This window comes from Phyllostomus hastatus, unplaced genomic scaffold (genome assembly GCF_019186645.2).
Source record: "Phyllostomus hastatus isolate PE091 unplaced genomic scaffold, TTU_PhHast_1.1 phas_scaffold_182, whole genome shotgun sequence".
Lineage (NCBI taxonomy): Eukaryota > Metazoa > Chordata > Mammalia > Chiroptera > Phyllostomidae > Phyllostomus > Phyllostomus hastatus.
This window is the reverse complement of record NW_025334013.1, coordinates 5,691,406-5,708,418: the sequence shown is the minus strand read 5'-3', so window position 1 is coordinate 5,708,418 and position 17,013 is coordinate 5,691,406. Positions and strand designations below refer to the sequence as shown.

The 17,013-nt window shown below is 45.6% G+C and overlaps 1 protein-coding gene across 7 annotated transcripts in view; it reads right to left on the bottom strand.

Moving 5' to 3' along the window:
- Nucleotides 1-17,013, bottom strand: part of KIF1B (kinesin family member 1B) — a 133,330-nt gene that overhangs the window by 16,939 nt on the left and 99,378 nt on the right. For all 7 annotated transcript variants that reach the window (XM_045859761.1, XM_045859763.1, XM_045859766.1 and 4 more), the window contains 10 exons: nt 16,417-16,502; nt 15,958-16,087; nt 15,615-15,777; nt 12,967-13,057; nt 10,776-10,894; nt 10,095-10,150; nt 7,978-8,086; nt 6,029-6,095; nt 5,294-5,378; nt 3,839-3,944 (listed from right to left, as the gene is read on the bottom strand). In XM_045859761.1, coding sequence (XP_045715717.1) covers nt 3,839-3,944; nt 5,294-5,378; nt 6,029-6,095; nt 7,978-8,086; nt 10,095-10,150; nt 10,776-10,894; nt 12,967-13,057; nt 15,615-15,777; nt 15,958-16,087; nt 16,417-16,502 — 1,012 coding nt within the window. The remainder of the gene's footprint in view (nt 1-3,838; nt 3,945-5,293; nt 5,379-6,028; nt 6,096-7,977; nt 8,087-10,094; nt 10,151-10,775; nt 10,895-12,966; nt 13,058-15,614; nt 15,778-15,957; nt 16,088-16,416; nt 16,503-17,013) is intronic.

Sequence of the window (17,013 nt, the reverse complement as noted above, 5' to 3'; positions counted from 1 at the left end):
TTCTTAAATAAGTCCCTTTAACATTTCATATAATAATGGTTTAGGGATAATGAACTCCTTGTTTTTTCTTGTCTGGGAAGCTCTTTATCTGTCCTTTGATTCTAAATGATAGCTTTGCTGGATAGAGTAATCTTAGCTGTTTAAGTCCCTGCTTTTCATGTCTTTGAATATTCCTTGCCAATCCCTTCTGGCCTGAAAACTTTCTTTTGAGAAATCAGCTGACAGTCTTATGGGAATGCCCCTGTAGGTAACTAAGTGTTTTTCTCTTGCTGCTTTTAAGATTCTCTCTTTATCTTTGACCTTTGGCATTTTAATTATGATGTGTCTTGGGGTGGGCCTCTTTGTACCCATCTTGTTTGGAACTCTCTGTGTTTCCTAGACTTGCCTGTCTATTTCCTTCACCAAATTAGGGACGTTTTCTCTCACTATTTCTTCAGATAGATTTCCAATTTCTTGCTTTTTCTCTCCTCCTTCTGGCACTCCTATGGTGAGAATGTTGGAACGCTTGAAGTTGTCCCAGAGGCTGCTTACACCATCCTTGTTTTTTTAGATTCTTTTTTCTTCCTGTTGTTCTGATTGGCTGGTTTTTGCTTCCTTATGTTCCAAATCATTGATTTCATTCTAGGCTTTATTTGCTCTACTGTTGTTTCCCTATAAATTGTTCTTTATTTCAATTAATGTATCCTTTTTTTAAATCGTTATTCAAGTACAGTTGTCTTCCTTTGTTTCTGACTGGATCTTTTTTATGCTGCTGAGGTTCTCACTAAGTTCCTTGAGCATCCTTATAATCAATGTTTTGGTCTCTGCATCTGATAGGTTGTTCATCTCCATTTAGGTATTTTTCTGGAGTCTTTATCTGTTCTTTCATTTGGGCCAGGTGTCTTTGTCTCATTTTAGCAGCCTCCCTATATTTGTTTCTATGTATTAGATAGAGCTGCCATGACTCCCTGGCTTGGTAGCACAGCCTCATATAGTAGGTGTCCTGTAGGGTCCAGTGGCACAGATTCCCCATCACCAAAGCTGGGTACCTGAGGTGTGCCCTTTGTGTGGGCTGAGTACACCTCCTCTTTTAGTTGAACTTTGGTTGCTATTGGCAAGTCAGTGGGAGGGATTTTCTCAGGCCAATCAGCTGCAATGGCTGACCAGCAACCTCTGCCCTCCAAGGAGGATCAGCTGTGTAGGAGTAGGGTCATGATGCTCCAACATGGACTGTAGCTGACCACTGGGTGTGCAGGCCCTGGGGTTTCCCGGGTGACACAGGCCAAGGCCAGACCCCACCTGTGATCCTCCCAGGGCCATACTGCATGAGCTCTAAATCAATCTGGGATGGCTGCTATTTGTGCGGGGCTTGGAGAGTCCCAGGCAAAGCCAAGCTGTGAATCTAGGCTGGCTGCCGCTAGTGCCAGGCCTGGGCCATTTAGCAAGAGGAACAGGAATAGAGGCTCACTGAGGCAGCTATTGATTGATAAAATTTAGGAAGACATGAAGCATAAGCCCAAACCAGCCATTCACACGGAAAAGTCAGGGTTAACAGTTTGGGTTGGTTGGCTCATAAGTTGGGCAGGACAAAGTCTCGGAGTCTCGTGGTCTCCAGAGCAGGGCAGTGTTAGCCAGGCTGATGGGGTCTCGGACATGGCACCCACTTGCTGGCTCTGTGGCTGTCAGGGGAGGGCTCTGGAAAGAGACAACAGCCTCTTCCCACCTTTCTGTCCAGAAGAAAACTGTCCCCCAGCTCTGACCTGGATTCCCGACATTTCGGTCCCCCCTGTATGCCACTGGTGCCTTTCAAGCTGCTGCCCCAGTGCTGGAGCTCACAGGGAGTGGATCCGAGTAAGTCTGTGTGGGTTCTTTAAGGGGAACTGCTTGGAACTCCAAAAGTTTCTTCCACTGACTCAATCCCTGCTGGTTTTTGCAGCCAGAAGTTGTGGGGACTTATCTATCTTCCTGGCACTGGAGCCCTGGGCCGGGGGGCTTGGTGTGGGGCTGGGACTCCTTGCTCCCAAGATATCCCTCCCAAATTTTTATCTACCACATGTGGATGTGAGCCCAGGTCCTTCCCCATCTCCACCCCGCTTCCCAATCTGGATGGATGTGGTTTCTCTAATTCTGTAGCTGTTGGACTTGGATTCAACTTGACCTCTGACAGTTCTGAGTGACGGCTGTCCTACAATTCAGTTGTGGTTCTGATGAGGTTGTGCGAGGAGGCGCTCCACGTTTGCCTGTGCTGGCGCCGTGACCCGAGGTCAGCGCCCAGAGCTTCCTCTCAGGTTTCTAGCTCTTGTTCCGCCAAGTTGAAATCCACAGACAGTGAATGATACATGTGGTTTCGCAAGAAAGACAACCAGACATCCAATAAATCCCCCTACAGCTGAAGAAAAGGCCTTGGCCCGACAGCAAGAGCTTGACAAATTAATGTATGTTTACATAGTTTAAATTAAAACAAACATATTTAAAGTGTTCTTGATTTAGTCAACTTTTTTGATTAACACTAAGTTCCTATCATGAAAGATAAGCTGCTTCTGTCAAAGCTGAATTCTTCCCCTACAGCATCTGACTTGCTGCTGGGCACGAAAGAAAGGGTTTCTGAAGGCTATTCTAACGTAGGCAAGCTTAGCACAACCAGCATTTCAACCTAACACCGTGCATTTTGCCGGGTACCCTAGGGAAATTTACCATACACTTCTCACAGTTGCAAAGAAAATGTGGTGAATGCCGCTGATTATCCGCTGTGAACGTCCAGCAGAACTCAAAACACTGTAAGGAGCCGGCGCTGACTTGAGAGAAGGGTACTGCTCAAGATTCTAGGTCAGGGAGGGTCCACGCTTCCTTCCTCATTTCTGCCGCCCATCCCCGCACACACACACCCTTTGGGACCTCTGCCGGCCCTTTCCACAGCCGCCGCCAGCGACTCCTGCAGGCAAAAAGCAGATGCTTGTTTCCTTTTTCTCCTTCCTACACAAAACTATGACATTTCCTTCCTATACAAGGAAATAATGGGAAAAAATTAATCCTGGCCCAAACTTTTAATTCTGTTTTTCCCCATTCTCTTGTTTTTCCTCTCCCTCTTCCCAATACAGCCGCGAGCAAGTTCTTCAAGAGCAGGTAAGCACAGAGAAGCCCTGTAATGCAAAGGCAGCATTCTAAGCCCACGTCAGAACGCACGGGCTTCCCGCCCAGCCCGTAACTATGTAACAGAACGGATCTCCGTGCACAGCAGCCGAGCGCCTTTCCTGGGGAGGTAAGAGGGCCCAGCAGATAATTTCCAGTTTGACACGGAAAAGTGGAACGGTTATGTACTTTATGCACTGTCTCTCATCAATTGATTAAAAGTGGAATTTTAAGGAAAACGAATTTAAAATTAAAAGACGGCCTATACTGGTAGCAGCAACAACTACACACAAGAGGGCTCGCCGCCCGGGGAGGTCGCGTTTCCAGGTCACCGAGGACTGAGAGAGCCTTCTCCACAGCCGCCACTTCACAGACAGAGCCTTTAGCCTTGGCAGTACTGACTTTGTGCTGTTCACGCCACCGGAGGGCACGCTGCTAGCATTCTTCGCCTGCCTTTTCTCGTTCGCTGTGTCGCATCTACTGCACACAGGAAAGAACATTTCCATTCTCTGAGGGTCACTAATCACACACACACACCTCCCATTATTCATGTACTTATTTGGGGGAGGCGGGGCGGGGGCGGGGGCAGGAGAAGAAACAGGAGGTTTGGAGTGAGAAGGAGATTAGTTTCCTCGCCTCAGTGGGAGTCGCTAACGCTAACGAAGGAGGAATCCAACAGCGCGTGGGTCAGCCTGCGGGGCCTACTCATCACACTGCTGAGGGTGCCCACCTGCTGGAGTTGTGGGACGACTTCAGGTACTTGGCAGAGATGATATTTAGGGAGAGGATGGCATCCACGGCAGCTTCGTCCACCTCGGCCTTATTCCGAATCCGGCCTGAAGAAATAAAGAAACCAGAACATGGGTACATTTTAAAAAGAAAGCATTTGTTCAGTTTTGTGTAAGAATCCATATAAGGATTAATTTTGAGAAAGCCTGAACCCTACTGTCCCAAACAGGAGAGAGTATACTTTTCCTCCCAGGGGTTTACCCTGGTCCACAGACACCCGACGGGTCTATGGACAGACTTCAAAATGTCCGTGAATGTGACTAGAAAAAAACTCCAACTTTATTTTCATGAACCTCTAACTGAAGTCCAGCATTTCCTGCCATCATGGAGGGAGGGGATAAGCCGCAGGAGAATTAGCAGTGCCTATGACTCCCTCCCCAGTAGGGATCACGGATGCCTTCATAACACACTGATACAAAATATCTTCACATTCGTCTCTGGTCCTGAACTATAGAAATTCCATCTACTGACTGATGCAGCAACATAGAAGAGCTTAGGTTACAAATTTGTTTAGTATTTTAACAATTCTGTTTCAATATTATTAGTTCCCCCTGTAATCCTAAATACTTTATTTTTTATATTTAAAAACATCATTCTGCCCTGGCTGGTGTGGTTCAGTGGATTGAGGGTGGGCCTGCAGACCAAAGGGTCGCTGGTTCTATTCCCAGTCAGGGCACGTGCCTGAGTTGCAGGTCAGGTCCCCAGTAGGGGGCGTGTGAGAGGCGACCACACATTGATGTTTCTCTCCTCTTCCTCCTCCCTTTCCCTCTCTCTATAAATAAATAAATAAATAAATAAATAAATAAAATCTTTAAAAACAAAACAAACCAAACCAACCCACAACTCTGAGGTTTCACCACTGTCAAAGGGCCGAAGGCAAGAGAAGGCTCAGGACCCCTGACACACTCTTCTAAAGGTTAGGCTGCTCAGCCAAGTTTTCCCCCTCACCACGCCTTAGTTTAGCTTCTCCGCTCTGCCTATGGGCTACTGGCCATATGCACGTTAGACATACTCCCGACTTTCTCCCTTTAAATGTTTATGTGGAAAACAAAACAAATCCCCTCTCGTTTCCCTGGAACCCACTCAGATCTTTTTCACTGGTTCTCATTTTGGTACTTATGTATCGAACTGCTTTGTACACGTGTATGTTGCCTCTTCAAATGAAGGGCCAGCTCACGGCGAGCAGAGCCTTCTGGCGCAGGACCACTCCCACAGCAACGGAGGAAAACAACGCTGCGTGGCGCACCCCTGACGACGGAGCTGAGAAAAAGGAGCAGTTTCGGCCTCACGGCCTCTGTGCCCCCAGCGCAGTCTCACACGTTCCCTGGGCCCCCGACAGGAAGAATGCAGTCTCTGAAAAGCCCGGCTCCGTCCTTAGCTGGCAGCACGCACTCACCTACCACCAGCTCACGAACATCTTTCCAGTGGAGCTCACTTCCCTTCTCGTGGATAATGGTCACTGTGATCCTTCGCTGGATGCCCTAGGTAACGGAGCAGGGCTGTCTGTTAGCTAGGACAAACTACCATTTCCTCTCGTTGGTTGTTTTCTGGATTGTTCGGTATCAGGAGAGGCAGGAAAGAGGGGCAGGAGACAAGGGGAAAGGTGCCGTCCACACTGTTGTTCTCAACAACGGGACACAGGTCAGGGACTGGGGAAGAGCCAGGTTCTGCCACGGCTTTAAGAACAGATGCCCAGATTGTATGTCACAGAGCATGAGACTCCCAGCTGTTCTGCCCACAGCTACATTCCCACAGTTCATGGCCAGATTTTTGATCCACTGGAACCTTCATCCTCTGTCTCCATTAAGAACTTCTGCTGTGAAAGCAGTTTCCAAACATCACAAAATGAAAATTGTATGAAATGACATGGAAAATGAATAGATTATAGTAACTGAATGAGGCAAAATCTTTGATCAAAATAGTTCTTCATTATATTAATATATAAAAGCAAAGGTATGCGTAAGCTAAGGTCTGAGGAAGAAACATTAAAAACAAACATACAAAAAGGAAAATAAAAAAGAACAGAACAGTGTCCCCCTACGTCCAAATCCCTTACAAATGAAAGGGAAAAGCAGATATTCAGAGTTACGTTTCTTATTCGAGACTCCTATTTCTGCTCCCTTCGTAGTACCTGGTGAAGCAGAAATGTCCCCTGGCAGGGCAAGCCGGCTGTGTGGTCAACCACGGCTGGGATGTACCTACAGAAACAGAAGGGCAAGAGAAAGAAGTCAGACAGAACGTTCCCGAGGACCAGTGCTGCTTCTGCGACAAGGTCCTGCTCCAGCAGTCTTTGTTTTCTAAACTCCGCCCCACGTCTTTCTCGCCATCCGGGCATTTAGTCACTCGGTCACCTGCATCTCGTAAACCTCTTCACCTTATCCGTCTCTTCATCCCCACTACCCTGAAGTGCTCAAAGGACAGTAACATCTTCTCACTCCATCCCTGCCCCTCGCACAACAGGAATTCCATAGAAAATGTGTAACCATGATAGCAAGTGTGAGAAGAGAAGAGCTCATTTCAGATTCTAGATAATTTTACACAAATTAGAAAGAAATGAACTCTGTAGAAATCATTACTGTAACTACTTCTCCTATAATGCCAGTTACAGTCACATTATAGACCTGTCTATGCAAAGTCTTATTCCCTAAAGCAATGTTTCTGACAACTGCAGCCAGGGTCGACAGAGTCATACCCCCATGGAGTAGGAACTCTGTGACTGTTCCATGGAGATGTGCGTAATGGCGGTGGCACTCAGCGTTTATACGCTACAAAGAGGATCATCAGGATGACATTCATCCCCTACCCTCTACATTAACTAACAGAGCCTCTTGCCTCTGTTTCAGGAGGGGTCCTTTTTCATGTTACTTCTAAAAGTATTTTAGAGGTAACTATAAATAATAGTAACAGTCACCACTTTCGCTCATACAGGGAAAGTCAGCTGATGCTGATTATCTTGATCTGGGACAATGGTCCTCAGCTGGGAGTGATTTTGTTCCCTAGGGCAGTGGTCCAGTATTTGGCGATGCCTGAAGACATTTCTGATTGTAACGGCTGAAGGGGAGGTGCTACTGGCATCAAGTGGGTAGAAGCCATGGTTGTGGCTATTCCACAACACACAGGGTAACCCCCGACAACAGAATTACTCGGCCCCAAACGGTGCCAAGGCTGAGAAATCCTGATCTAGGTAAATACTCACTGAGGTTATTAATGCAAGTCTTGACAATATATTGTGTGCAAAATGCCTCTGACTCCCTTGCTTTACTGCTGATAAAACCCACTGCGTAGGTTGTCTTCCCTCCTGACCAAGTGCCAGTCACCATGAGCTTGCTGTTGCTAACAAGAAGGTAAATTATTATCCTAAGTATTGGGCTGGCCAAAAAGACTATTTAGGTTTTTCCATAAAAGGAAAGACATTTTTCATTTTCACCAATAACTTGATTTGGATACTTTGTGTATGTCGGCCATCTCCCGCTATTTGGCTTCTAGTGGGTGCATGCTAACCATCCCCCAATGCATGAAACAGCCCCACAGCAAACCACCTCTGACACGTGCGAGCCGTCACAGCACCGTCTCCATCACTGCACAAATCTTTTTTGTGTTTCAGTGGCGGTTTTTTTGCCTTTCCTGAAGCAATAAAGCATAATATGCTGAAAATGTTACGTATCTTCTTCTACCTTCAATACTAAAATGGTTGCACAAAAATTCACCAATTTTGATAAATTCTTTTTTTAATGCACACAGATAGGACAGCTATCATAATACAATCTAACAAAATTGTCCTGAATGAAGTTAAAGACAACAAGCACTACTGAAGCCATCGTATGGAAAAACACTAAACAACCTTTTTGGCCAACCCGACAGTCAGTTCTCTGACAAACACCTGATTCAAAGAATAATATCAAGACCACCAAAGTTCAATTCAAAACTGAATTTGACAGTGACAATGATTCATGAACCTGAATATAAGAAGACAGGCTCAAAATTACGATTTCTGATTTCGAAAAACTTTGCCTTTTTCTTCTTAAACAACAAACAAACAAACACTTTGCCTTATTTAAAAGTGGAGACACTCGGACTTACTCTCCCGTCGGCTCCAGTTCGCTGATCTCAAACCAAACCAGGAGGTCGTACTTGCTCATGCTCTGGCCAAGGCTGGTTTTGCTCATGGTGTTCAACTTGGTGGCTGGAACTTTTAAAAAAGTTTTAGAAAAAGTAAAAATCTGATCCAAGTCTACTCAGTAAAAGTACATGCATTTTGAATGCCAGTCTTCAAGGACACACTTGGGAAAGGCAGCAAGAGGCAGGGGATAGGTTTCAATGAACAAGACCCAGAGAAACGTCAACATCAACCATGTCAGAACCTCCACATTCAGGGAACAAGGAGAGGGGAGGGTCCGGACCCTTCTTCCTCTCAACAACTGCACCCAAAGATAAAACAGGCTTCGTGCAGAGTGAATGTGCGCACAGAACCATTAAAAACCTCTCACAGGCCCTGTACCTCACAGCTGGGGTAGGAGAGCACAGACCTATCCTCCAGCCCAGGGGTTCCTGAATCTCCCCGCCCACGAGAACCGCCCAGGGGTGTTAAAGATGGCAAAGCCCAGGCTGCACCCTCGTCCATTAAATCACAATCCCTAGGGCTAGGATTCAGTCCCGAGAGGTTTAAAACTCCCCAGGTGATTCCAATGTGCAGACAAGTTTGGGAATCATAGGTATGACCTCTAAATACAGGATTCTGTAAATGTCTCATTACACATTTTCTTCAAATTTAAATTCCATATTCTTAACTGTACATTATGATGAAATACATTAGCCAAAACCCAGTACTTCAAGAATTTCAGATTCTACATAATGGGCATCTTGAAACACAGCACAGAAACTCTGAAATCCGGCAATGCAAAGAGGGTTCTGTGCTCAAAACCTGAGAACTCTAGAATGAGAGTCTAGTGACTTGGGATCTAATTATTGTTCAACCACTAAAGAGCTACGTGACTTTGGTTGAGTCACTTACCCTCTGGGCATCTGTCTCATCGTCTATAAAATGCAGATCATGATATTTCGCCTGCTATCTCAAAAATGTAATACGAGGGTCCCCTGACACAAGAGAGCTCAAGGGGCCGTGTGAGCAGCACAGCACTGCTCACACATGCAGCCTGTTGGCATCACCCGCCCCGGCTGAATTCCACGTGAGCTGGCGATGCTAGTTTGGAGGAAGACAGTGTTATTGACTCTGGCAGTCATCTAAGGGTCAGAAGCAAAACCAGAAGCATTGAAAAACAAAAACAAAACCACGTAATAGTAAAAATCCTTCAAGTTAAAAATACTAATTGAAAGACACCAAACGAACGAATATAAGCAGCCCTCACCCCCAGGCTGCGGTGAAAGAGGCACAAGTGGACAGGGTGCTTCCTAAAATCTCTCTGAGGCAAATGTGACAGGATCTTGTCACTGTCTGAACTCTGCATTCGGCTCAGGTAGCAAACAGGAAGGCCGGCGTCTCACACCGAGAGCCAGGCTTCAGGACAAGCCCCTGCGGATGGCTCTACACTTAGGCAGAGCTAATTGAGCTACTAACCATTTGGTCTAGGTACCCCTCACTCTGGCAGCTGGGAACTGGCAGACAGAGGAGAGGCGGCACAGGGTCAGCCCCATCCTGGAAGGTGGCAGCGCTCAGAAAATGCGTCCAACACACGCACAGTCACACAGCCAGACACGAGAAACCGCGCCAGTTCAACCTTTCTGTCACGGTCTGAAGGCAGGACGGAGGTGAGCAGTACAGAGGGTGGGGAATGAGCACAGGGCGGGGTGGGAGTGTGGGCAATGAGGGAAAAGGATGGGAATAAAGAAAAATCAAAACAAGAAAAATGAACGTGCAGGATACATTTAATGTGTGAAGAAAGGCCCAGTCACCAGACAGTTATGGGGAGGTGCACACAAAGCGGAGAGGTTTAGGAACAGGGGGCTCATGAAAACTGACAATAAGACGACCAGAGAACTGCAGTAACAGAGTCCTATTGTTCCTTACTTCTTATGTTAAACCAGGAGCCAAGAGCTCTAGTTCCTGACAGACACAAGAATATGTAAGGATACACAGAAATGGAGCAGGAACTTGAATGTGATTTTTATCTGACAAGTCATTCAGAAAGGAGATGTCTGCACACAGAGAACATCATGCAGAGAGTGCGGCTGCAGCTCACCTGGCTTGGAGAGCGGCATGGGCGGAGGGAAGAATCGTCGCGATGGCTGAGGCGGACTGCAAAGAAGGAAGACGCAGATCTCAGAGACTAAAAAGAGGGTCATGGCAATAATAAGGGCACATCTGAGTCCCTTCGGACACAGATGGTCTGTACTTTCAACCCCAGCACAGTATCAGATTCCAGGCATAATTCCACAGAGTAAAACTGAGGCTCAGACATTCTACCAAAAGTTTCTTTCTAAGTCGTAGCTAATAAATGAAATAGGAGAATTTTTCTGTTAATACTGTCACTCTGCCATCACCCCAAAGTCCCCTCGGTTGCTCTCCTCACCGATTTTGATGTCTCCACTTAGAGCTTATGCTTCATAACGTTCTGGGTGGTTAGCAACAATTACACACAATTTCATGTTACATCCCTGTCACCTCACCTTTCAGTCCTATTCAAAGTCTCTTCCTACAAAAATAGCACTCAGGATCACCCGGGAAAAACTCACTTGGCTCTACCTACAATTAGTGATTAGGTGGCTTAGGAGGCAAGGTGGTGAAGTTTCTAAAGAGGAAACAATGGGCAACATATACACGGTTATTTAGTTATCTTAATCCTTCAAAAGATTTCTTTCCAGCAAATGACAATAACAACGATAATACCAACAACAAAAATCTTTGCTCGTTTGGCCCTAACCTGTTAAGGTCCTGCCCTTGCAGGTGAGGTGGATGCTGCTGATAATGCCCGAAGACTTCAAATACTATAGGCTTGGTTTTGATGTATTCCACAAACGATTCCGTGACCTCCACCGCAATCTAATAAGGAATAAAGCCAAGCTAGATTAGGGAAAGACTTATCATAAGAAAACAGACAGTTTTGCTGAGTCCTCAGTAGGCACTGGGCGTTTTATTATGCAGGCCTCCCACACAAAGATAAGCTGGGGTCTCCTCTCCAGCTTTCCTTCGGAAGTAACTTCACTGAGCTTCAGGCATTCAAGGCCCTCCAGCACCAACCTGAACGGCCCCTGCCGCCCTTCACACACTCACTGTCCCAGCTTAACCAAACTCACCTGCTCTCCCCTCTGCTGCGCCTGAGGACGGCCCCAGGCTGCAGCCCCCCTGCAAGGCCTTCCGCATCCCCACGTCTCTAAGTCATTCCTAGATTTCAAGGCCCAGCTCAGAAATAGTAACAACACTAAGGAAAACATGACCGTTGACCCTGTGCCAGGTCCAATGCCAAATCCGACCCACCTTTTTAGGCTTTTATTTTTTTAGACAGAGAAAGGAAATGAGGGGAGGAAAGAGAGAGATTTTTTAAAATTCTGCCCATCCATGCATTCATTGGTTGCTTCTTGTCTGTGCCCTGACAAGGGATAAACCCACATCCCAGGTGGCGTACTGGGATGATGCTTTAACCAACTGAGCTCCCCGGCCAGGGCTGACCCACCTTCTCTTATTTATACTGTGTCCTCCCGGAAAGTCCCCCACTTCCTTTCTATGCCCAACCATCCACCCCCAACAAAAAAAGTAAAAAGTACCTTTCTGTTCATGGAAATTACTTTTCCTTCTCTCTCCTCCCATAGCATTTAATGAATACCTTTCTAATGTCTCTAGATCTTGTACTGCTGTTGATTCAATGAGCATTTTATTTCCCTATCATAACTGTGAGCTCTCCGGGGATATACTCCTCTGTGATTCCTCTGTGCATTCCCCAGCGTATCAAGCACAGTCCTTGTGCGCAGTAGCCAATCAATGTTTATTGGGTACACGCATACTCATATTTATACAACTAACAATAAAAACAAAATAGCGCGTCCTGTATTTGCCCGTTCCACATCTGGGGCTCTCCTTTCCCCTCATCCTTTAGACAGCGGACATGGCTAACAAGAGAAAGAGAGGCCATTTCGTGTGGTGGTGAAGATCCTGGAAGCCAGAACCACAAGTCTGAGTTCAAGCTCATCCCTGCCTCTTCCTAGCTGTGTACCCTTAGCAGCTCTGTGCCTACGTTATCACAGCAGGAACAAGAGGATTAAGACAGTCTCGGGCATAAAGGTGAGGATTACACAAGTTAAGACACAAAAAATACTGATAACAGTGACTGAAGGGAAAACAGGCTCTCAAGGACTATTAGCTATTGTGATGAGCATGAGGACTTTTGAGTAGAGTTTGAGTGAACCTTCCTGGAAGAGATGGGAGGTCTGTTTTCTTACTCCGCATATGGAAGAGCCGTAAAGGGCACTAATGGATTCATCATAGTATCAGTGGCAAGGAAGACAGAATCTAAATCTTAGTTACAAAGGTATTTAATAGTTTTTATCTTATTTGCAACTGAACAATGTAAGTACCTTACAGTTTTAAGGACAACAAATATATTAACTTTAACAAACTCATACTAAAATGCTTACTTGTCTAGGAAGGAAACACTAAAACAACTCACTCCATCACAGGTGGCAAACACAAGGCCTTCCACCCGTTTTATCCCACCTGGCACCTTGTTTCTCCCCGGCGGCAGCGCCAAGCTCCTTGCCCCTAGTTAAGGAGTAGTTACATGTACACAGTCCTAAATTCAGCCCTTTGAAGGCAACCACGAGGCTGATGTGGCCCCCGGTGAAAATGAGTGTGACACCCCTGCACTACATTCAAAGTGATGGACAATTTTGTTGGCAGATTACTGATGGGGACCACTGTAATTCAGAGAAGGCCAGCTGCTCTGTCCACTCCCTCCACTGTCTACTCTCCCCACAGAGCCTGCCTCGCACAGCACTGTGACCACTGTCCTTCTTGGGCTGAGAAAACCCAAGGGAGCCCACACCTGACAGCCTCACACCGGCCACTTCGAGGCACCACCAACCCACAATACATCTGGCAAAAATGTCCATGTCACTTACATTCTGCACATGATAAAAGCCCAGAGGACTTCCTCTGCCATTGTTTTTGAGGGGTTCAGTGGAGAACGCTTCATCATGACGATGCAAAAAGCTTAATGGAAAAATAAGACACAAGAATTTTTCATTAAATGGTTTCATCAGGATCTACATCACAAGTCACAAACACAAGACCTGCAGGCCGAATACGGGCCTCCACCTTGTTTCTCCCCGGCAGCAGCACCAAGCTCCTTGCCCCCCCGTTAAGCAGTAGTTACATGTACACAGTCCTAAATTACATTCAGTCCTTTGAAGGCAGCCACGAGGCTGATGCGGCCCCCGGTGAAAACGAGTGTGACACCCTTGAATATTGTAAGAGCTCAAATCGGATCATATGGAAAGAAACATCCACTTAAGCAGTCTTTAACTGAGCACATTATTTACATGGTCTTGTCAAAACATTTTCCATACACTCATTTAGATTTCATTTCAAAAATGACTGAAAAATGCACTGGCCTGATCATTTAACTATGTGGATACACATGCAGAAATGCCTTAGAGAGCGTGAATTCCCTGAACTCCCGTTCCTTTGTGGTTTTCACTGGGAATAAAACTTATGAAACTGTTTTGTGTAGAAAAGACCCGGCAGATCCAAGTTTCCACAGGGTATACTAACCCTGTGGGTGGATGGAGTACTTGCCTAGGAGCCTCTCTCAGACCAGCTATAAGCAATGCAAATGCCACCCTTTGCAAAGAGTCTGTCCTAACTCACCCAAATAGTTCTGTGTTCCCACAGCACTAGGAACCTATTTTTCCTCAATAGTGATGATTTCACTGTGTGTAATAATGTATCCATAAGCCCGTCTCCCCAAAAGACAGTGAGTTTTTCCCATAGGCTTAAAATAATAGAAGATACTCCTGAAATATCTGTTGAATCAGTGGGCTATGTTTATTTGTTCTCACAATAGTGAGGTTTTATTATTTTCTCTCCCTCCCTATGATAAGTCTGAAATAAAAAGAAGCAAAGGATTAAAACATCCTCAATACTAAGATTTATTGTCAGAGAGAAATATCCAGCAAAAGGACATCCCACATTCCCACAAGAAAAAAGGAAAAGAATGCTCTGAACAGGGGGCAGAGAGACCAGGATTACGAGCTCCTTGTCTTCCAAATCATTCACTGAGTCTGAGGACTCATCGTACCCAGCAGAGGTGGGTGACCCCCGACCTACACCCCCCCAGTGCTCTGCCTGGAGCAGGTGCAATTATCCTGGGGTTCCACACGGGCGACACGTGAAACCACTCACTTTGCTCCACAACTGTTGTCTTCCCTGCGCAGGCCAGACGAGAGTTTATAAAAACCGTAAAAGGACCCGAGTCTTCTCTCAACACGAGTCAACATGCCCTTTCCTCCAGAGCTAACTCCAGGTAGACATGCTGCTCTTTTTAGGTGGTTTCAGGACAAAAACCAACATCCTGTCATTTCAGACATCAGTTAACCATGTAGGTTTTTCCCACTAAATACAAGGTCCAGCAGAAGTAATAATACCTGCTTGAGTGTGGCTGGTAGGGTAATAATATAGGAGTAATAATTTATAGTTTTAATTTGAACATTTCACCTAAAATGTCATGCTGTGCTTGAGGGTGATATTGTTATGTTACAGAATTGCATGCTTACGATTTTGTAATAAAAAGAGGGGGGTTATTTGTGCTAGACCCTGTACATCAGTTGCCTGAGCAGAATAGTGAAAGTTCCAAAAAACCAATTCACCTAGCCAACTCCATCCCACTCTAAATTTGAAGCTTTTAGTAAAAACACATTAAATGGGCAAAACCAACAGTACCAGATGGATAATATTTTTATGATTATCAGTTACAGAAAATTATACATGTAGCAATCACATTTAGTTCAGGACTGGGCTAAACTCTCCATAAAAGCAATGCTTTGTAAACTGCATTAGGATGCCCAGGAAGACCACATAACGAAGGAGAGGGATGGCACCACTGGGGAACTGGGCTGTAGAAAAGGGATGTCATTCTCTTGTACTGTGGCCCTTCTCAAATACTACAAAGATATATTGATGCTTGAAGGTATTAAAACTTAAGGTTCTCAAAAGAGTGTTGTCCTAGGGAGGTCACAAGAAGAAAGCAGCTACAATACAGAGTCACGAGGGTCACGGGACAGAAAAGGCTGGTAAGTAGATGAGAAATGAAACCTGCCACATCTTCTCAACACACTACTTTCTTTTCAATTGATGTAGAAGCAGATTACTGTTCATTATGTTATTTAAATTTTGTTTCCCAAGTATTAATTAGGCATAATTAGTAAGTAAATAATTCATTGCTTTCAGATTTATTAATAAAACATTTCAGCATAATGAGCACTAGCAAGACTAATAAATAGGCTCATCTGGGCCAGAGCCTGTATTCGCCGCAGACGGCCCCAGTCCACCACAGCACCTGCCAGCAGGAGGCATGGCCACGCCCCTCCCCACCATGAACTGACTCACTTCACTGAAGGTTTCTGGTTCCTAGTCCCATCTCGAGTGAAGAAAGTGTTTCACTCCAGAGACGGGTGGCAGTTATTTCGAGGAGTGTTAGCACCTCACAAATGCAAAGCAGAGACGCCGTCGGGGTTAACAGCTAGCCAGGCGGAGTGAGGGGGCCGCTTACTTGAACTGGCAGAAGATATCCGCGTACTCGGGGAGGATGCCGCTGGCCTGTAACACCGTCACACGGAAAGTGAAGGCACTGCCCAGTTTCAGGTGGTTGCCAATCTCTTCAGAAAACCCTTCCATTACCATCTTCCCATCTAGCAAAGTGCCTGACTTCAAGTCTAAAGAGGGTCAAACAACACACATCTGGCTCAAATAATGCACAGAACACCCTTCAAAGAGGAGAGAGTAGAACATTCTTTCCATTCCTAGTGAATGACAGTGACCATCTTCTTGACAATGGTCGATTATTTCTCCCTCTTTGAAAACGTCCCTAATCAGAGTACGCTGTGTCTACGTACCCAAGTCATTCATTCGATTGATTTCTTCTGGAGGGGTGATGACCTCAGAACTCTGACCCTGTCCTTCCACAATCCTCAGCTCTTCCAAGGACAGACCAGAACGAGTCATTGCAACTGAAGAAAAGTCACTCTGAAAATAAGGCAGGGGGTGGTAGGTGACAAAGTAGTACAATAATACGTTTCCCCCAGTTTCCTTTCTTTTGTTTATTTGCCTAACAAATAATAGTGACTGTAAAATTACGTGGATTAAGAGCTGCCTGAGAAAAGACAATGTAAGAAAATACAAATTACTGGTTTAATTCTTAGATATGTCCCGTATTCTACTGAACACCCTATGGTTGCCTATCCTCTCTAGTTCCAGGTAGAAGAGTTGTTCTCCAGTGCTGAACATCCTTCTTACACAGCAGTCTAGTTTGTTCTCCTTCCATGAGGTGTTCCTCTTCCTGGACGGTGTCTCACCTGATTAAAGTACTCGTTGTCAAAAGATATTTTAGCTGTTCCTGACTGTCGAATTCCAGAGCCATAATCAGGAGCTTCTTCATCCGCTAGGTAGAAGGGGGAAAAAAAAAAAAAAAAAGCAAAGACTGCATGAGACTGCCTATGGGGCAGGGGGAGGACGACTCTCACTGGGTAATACAATAAATAATGAAGCAGTGGAGCCTTAGATTCTGGGAACTTTAATGGGAGAGGAGACCCCAAAGGACGAGCCTTTTTGCTTAAGAAAGAAAACGAAGCAGGAAGGTTACATGAGTTTGTTTGTTTCTTTTTTTTAAGATGTTATTTATTTATTTTTAGAGAGGGAAGGGAGGTAGAAAGAGAGAGAGAGAGAAGCATCAATGTGCAGTTGCTGGGGGCCATGGCCTGCAACCCAGGTATGCGGCCTGACTGGGAATCGAACCTGCGACACTTTGGTTCGCAGCCCGAGCTCAATCCACTGAGCTACGCCAGCTAGGGCGAGCTGCTTGCAGCTCCACTCTTACCTTTACCGACCCCCTCAGCTCAAATGAGACGCATTAATAAAGAATTAGTTTTATTCTTGATACTGTTCAAATGTCA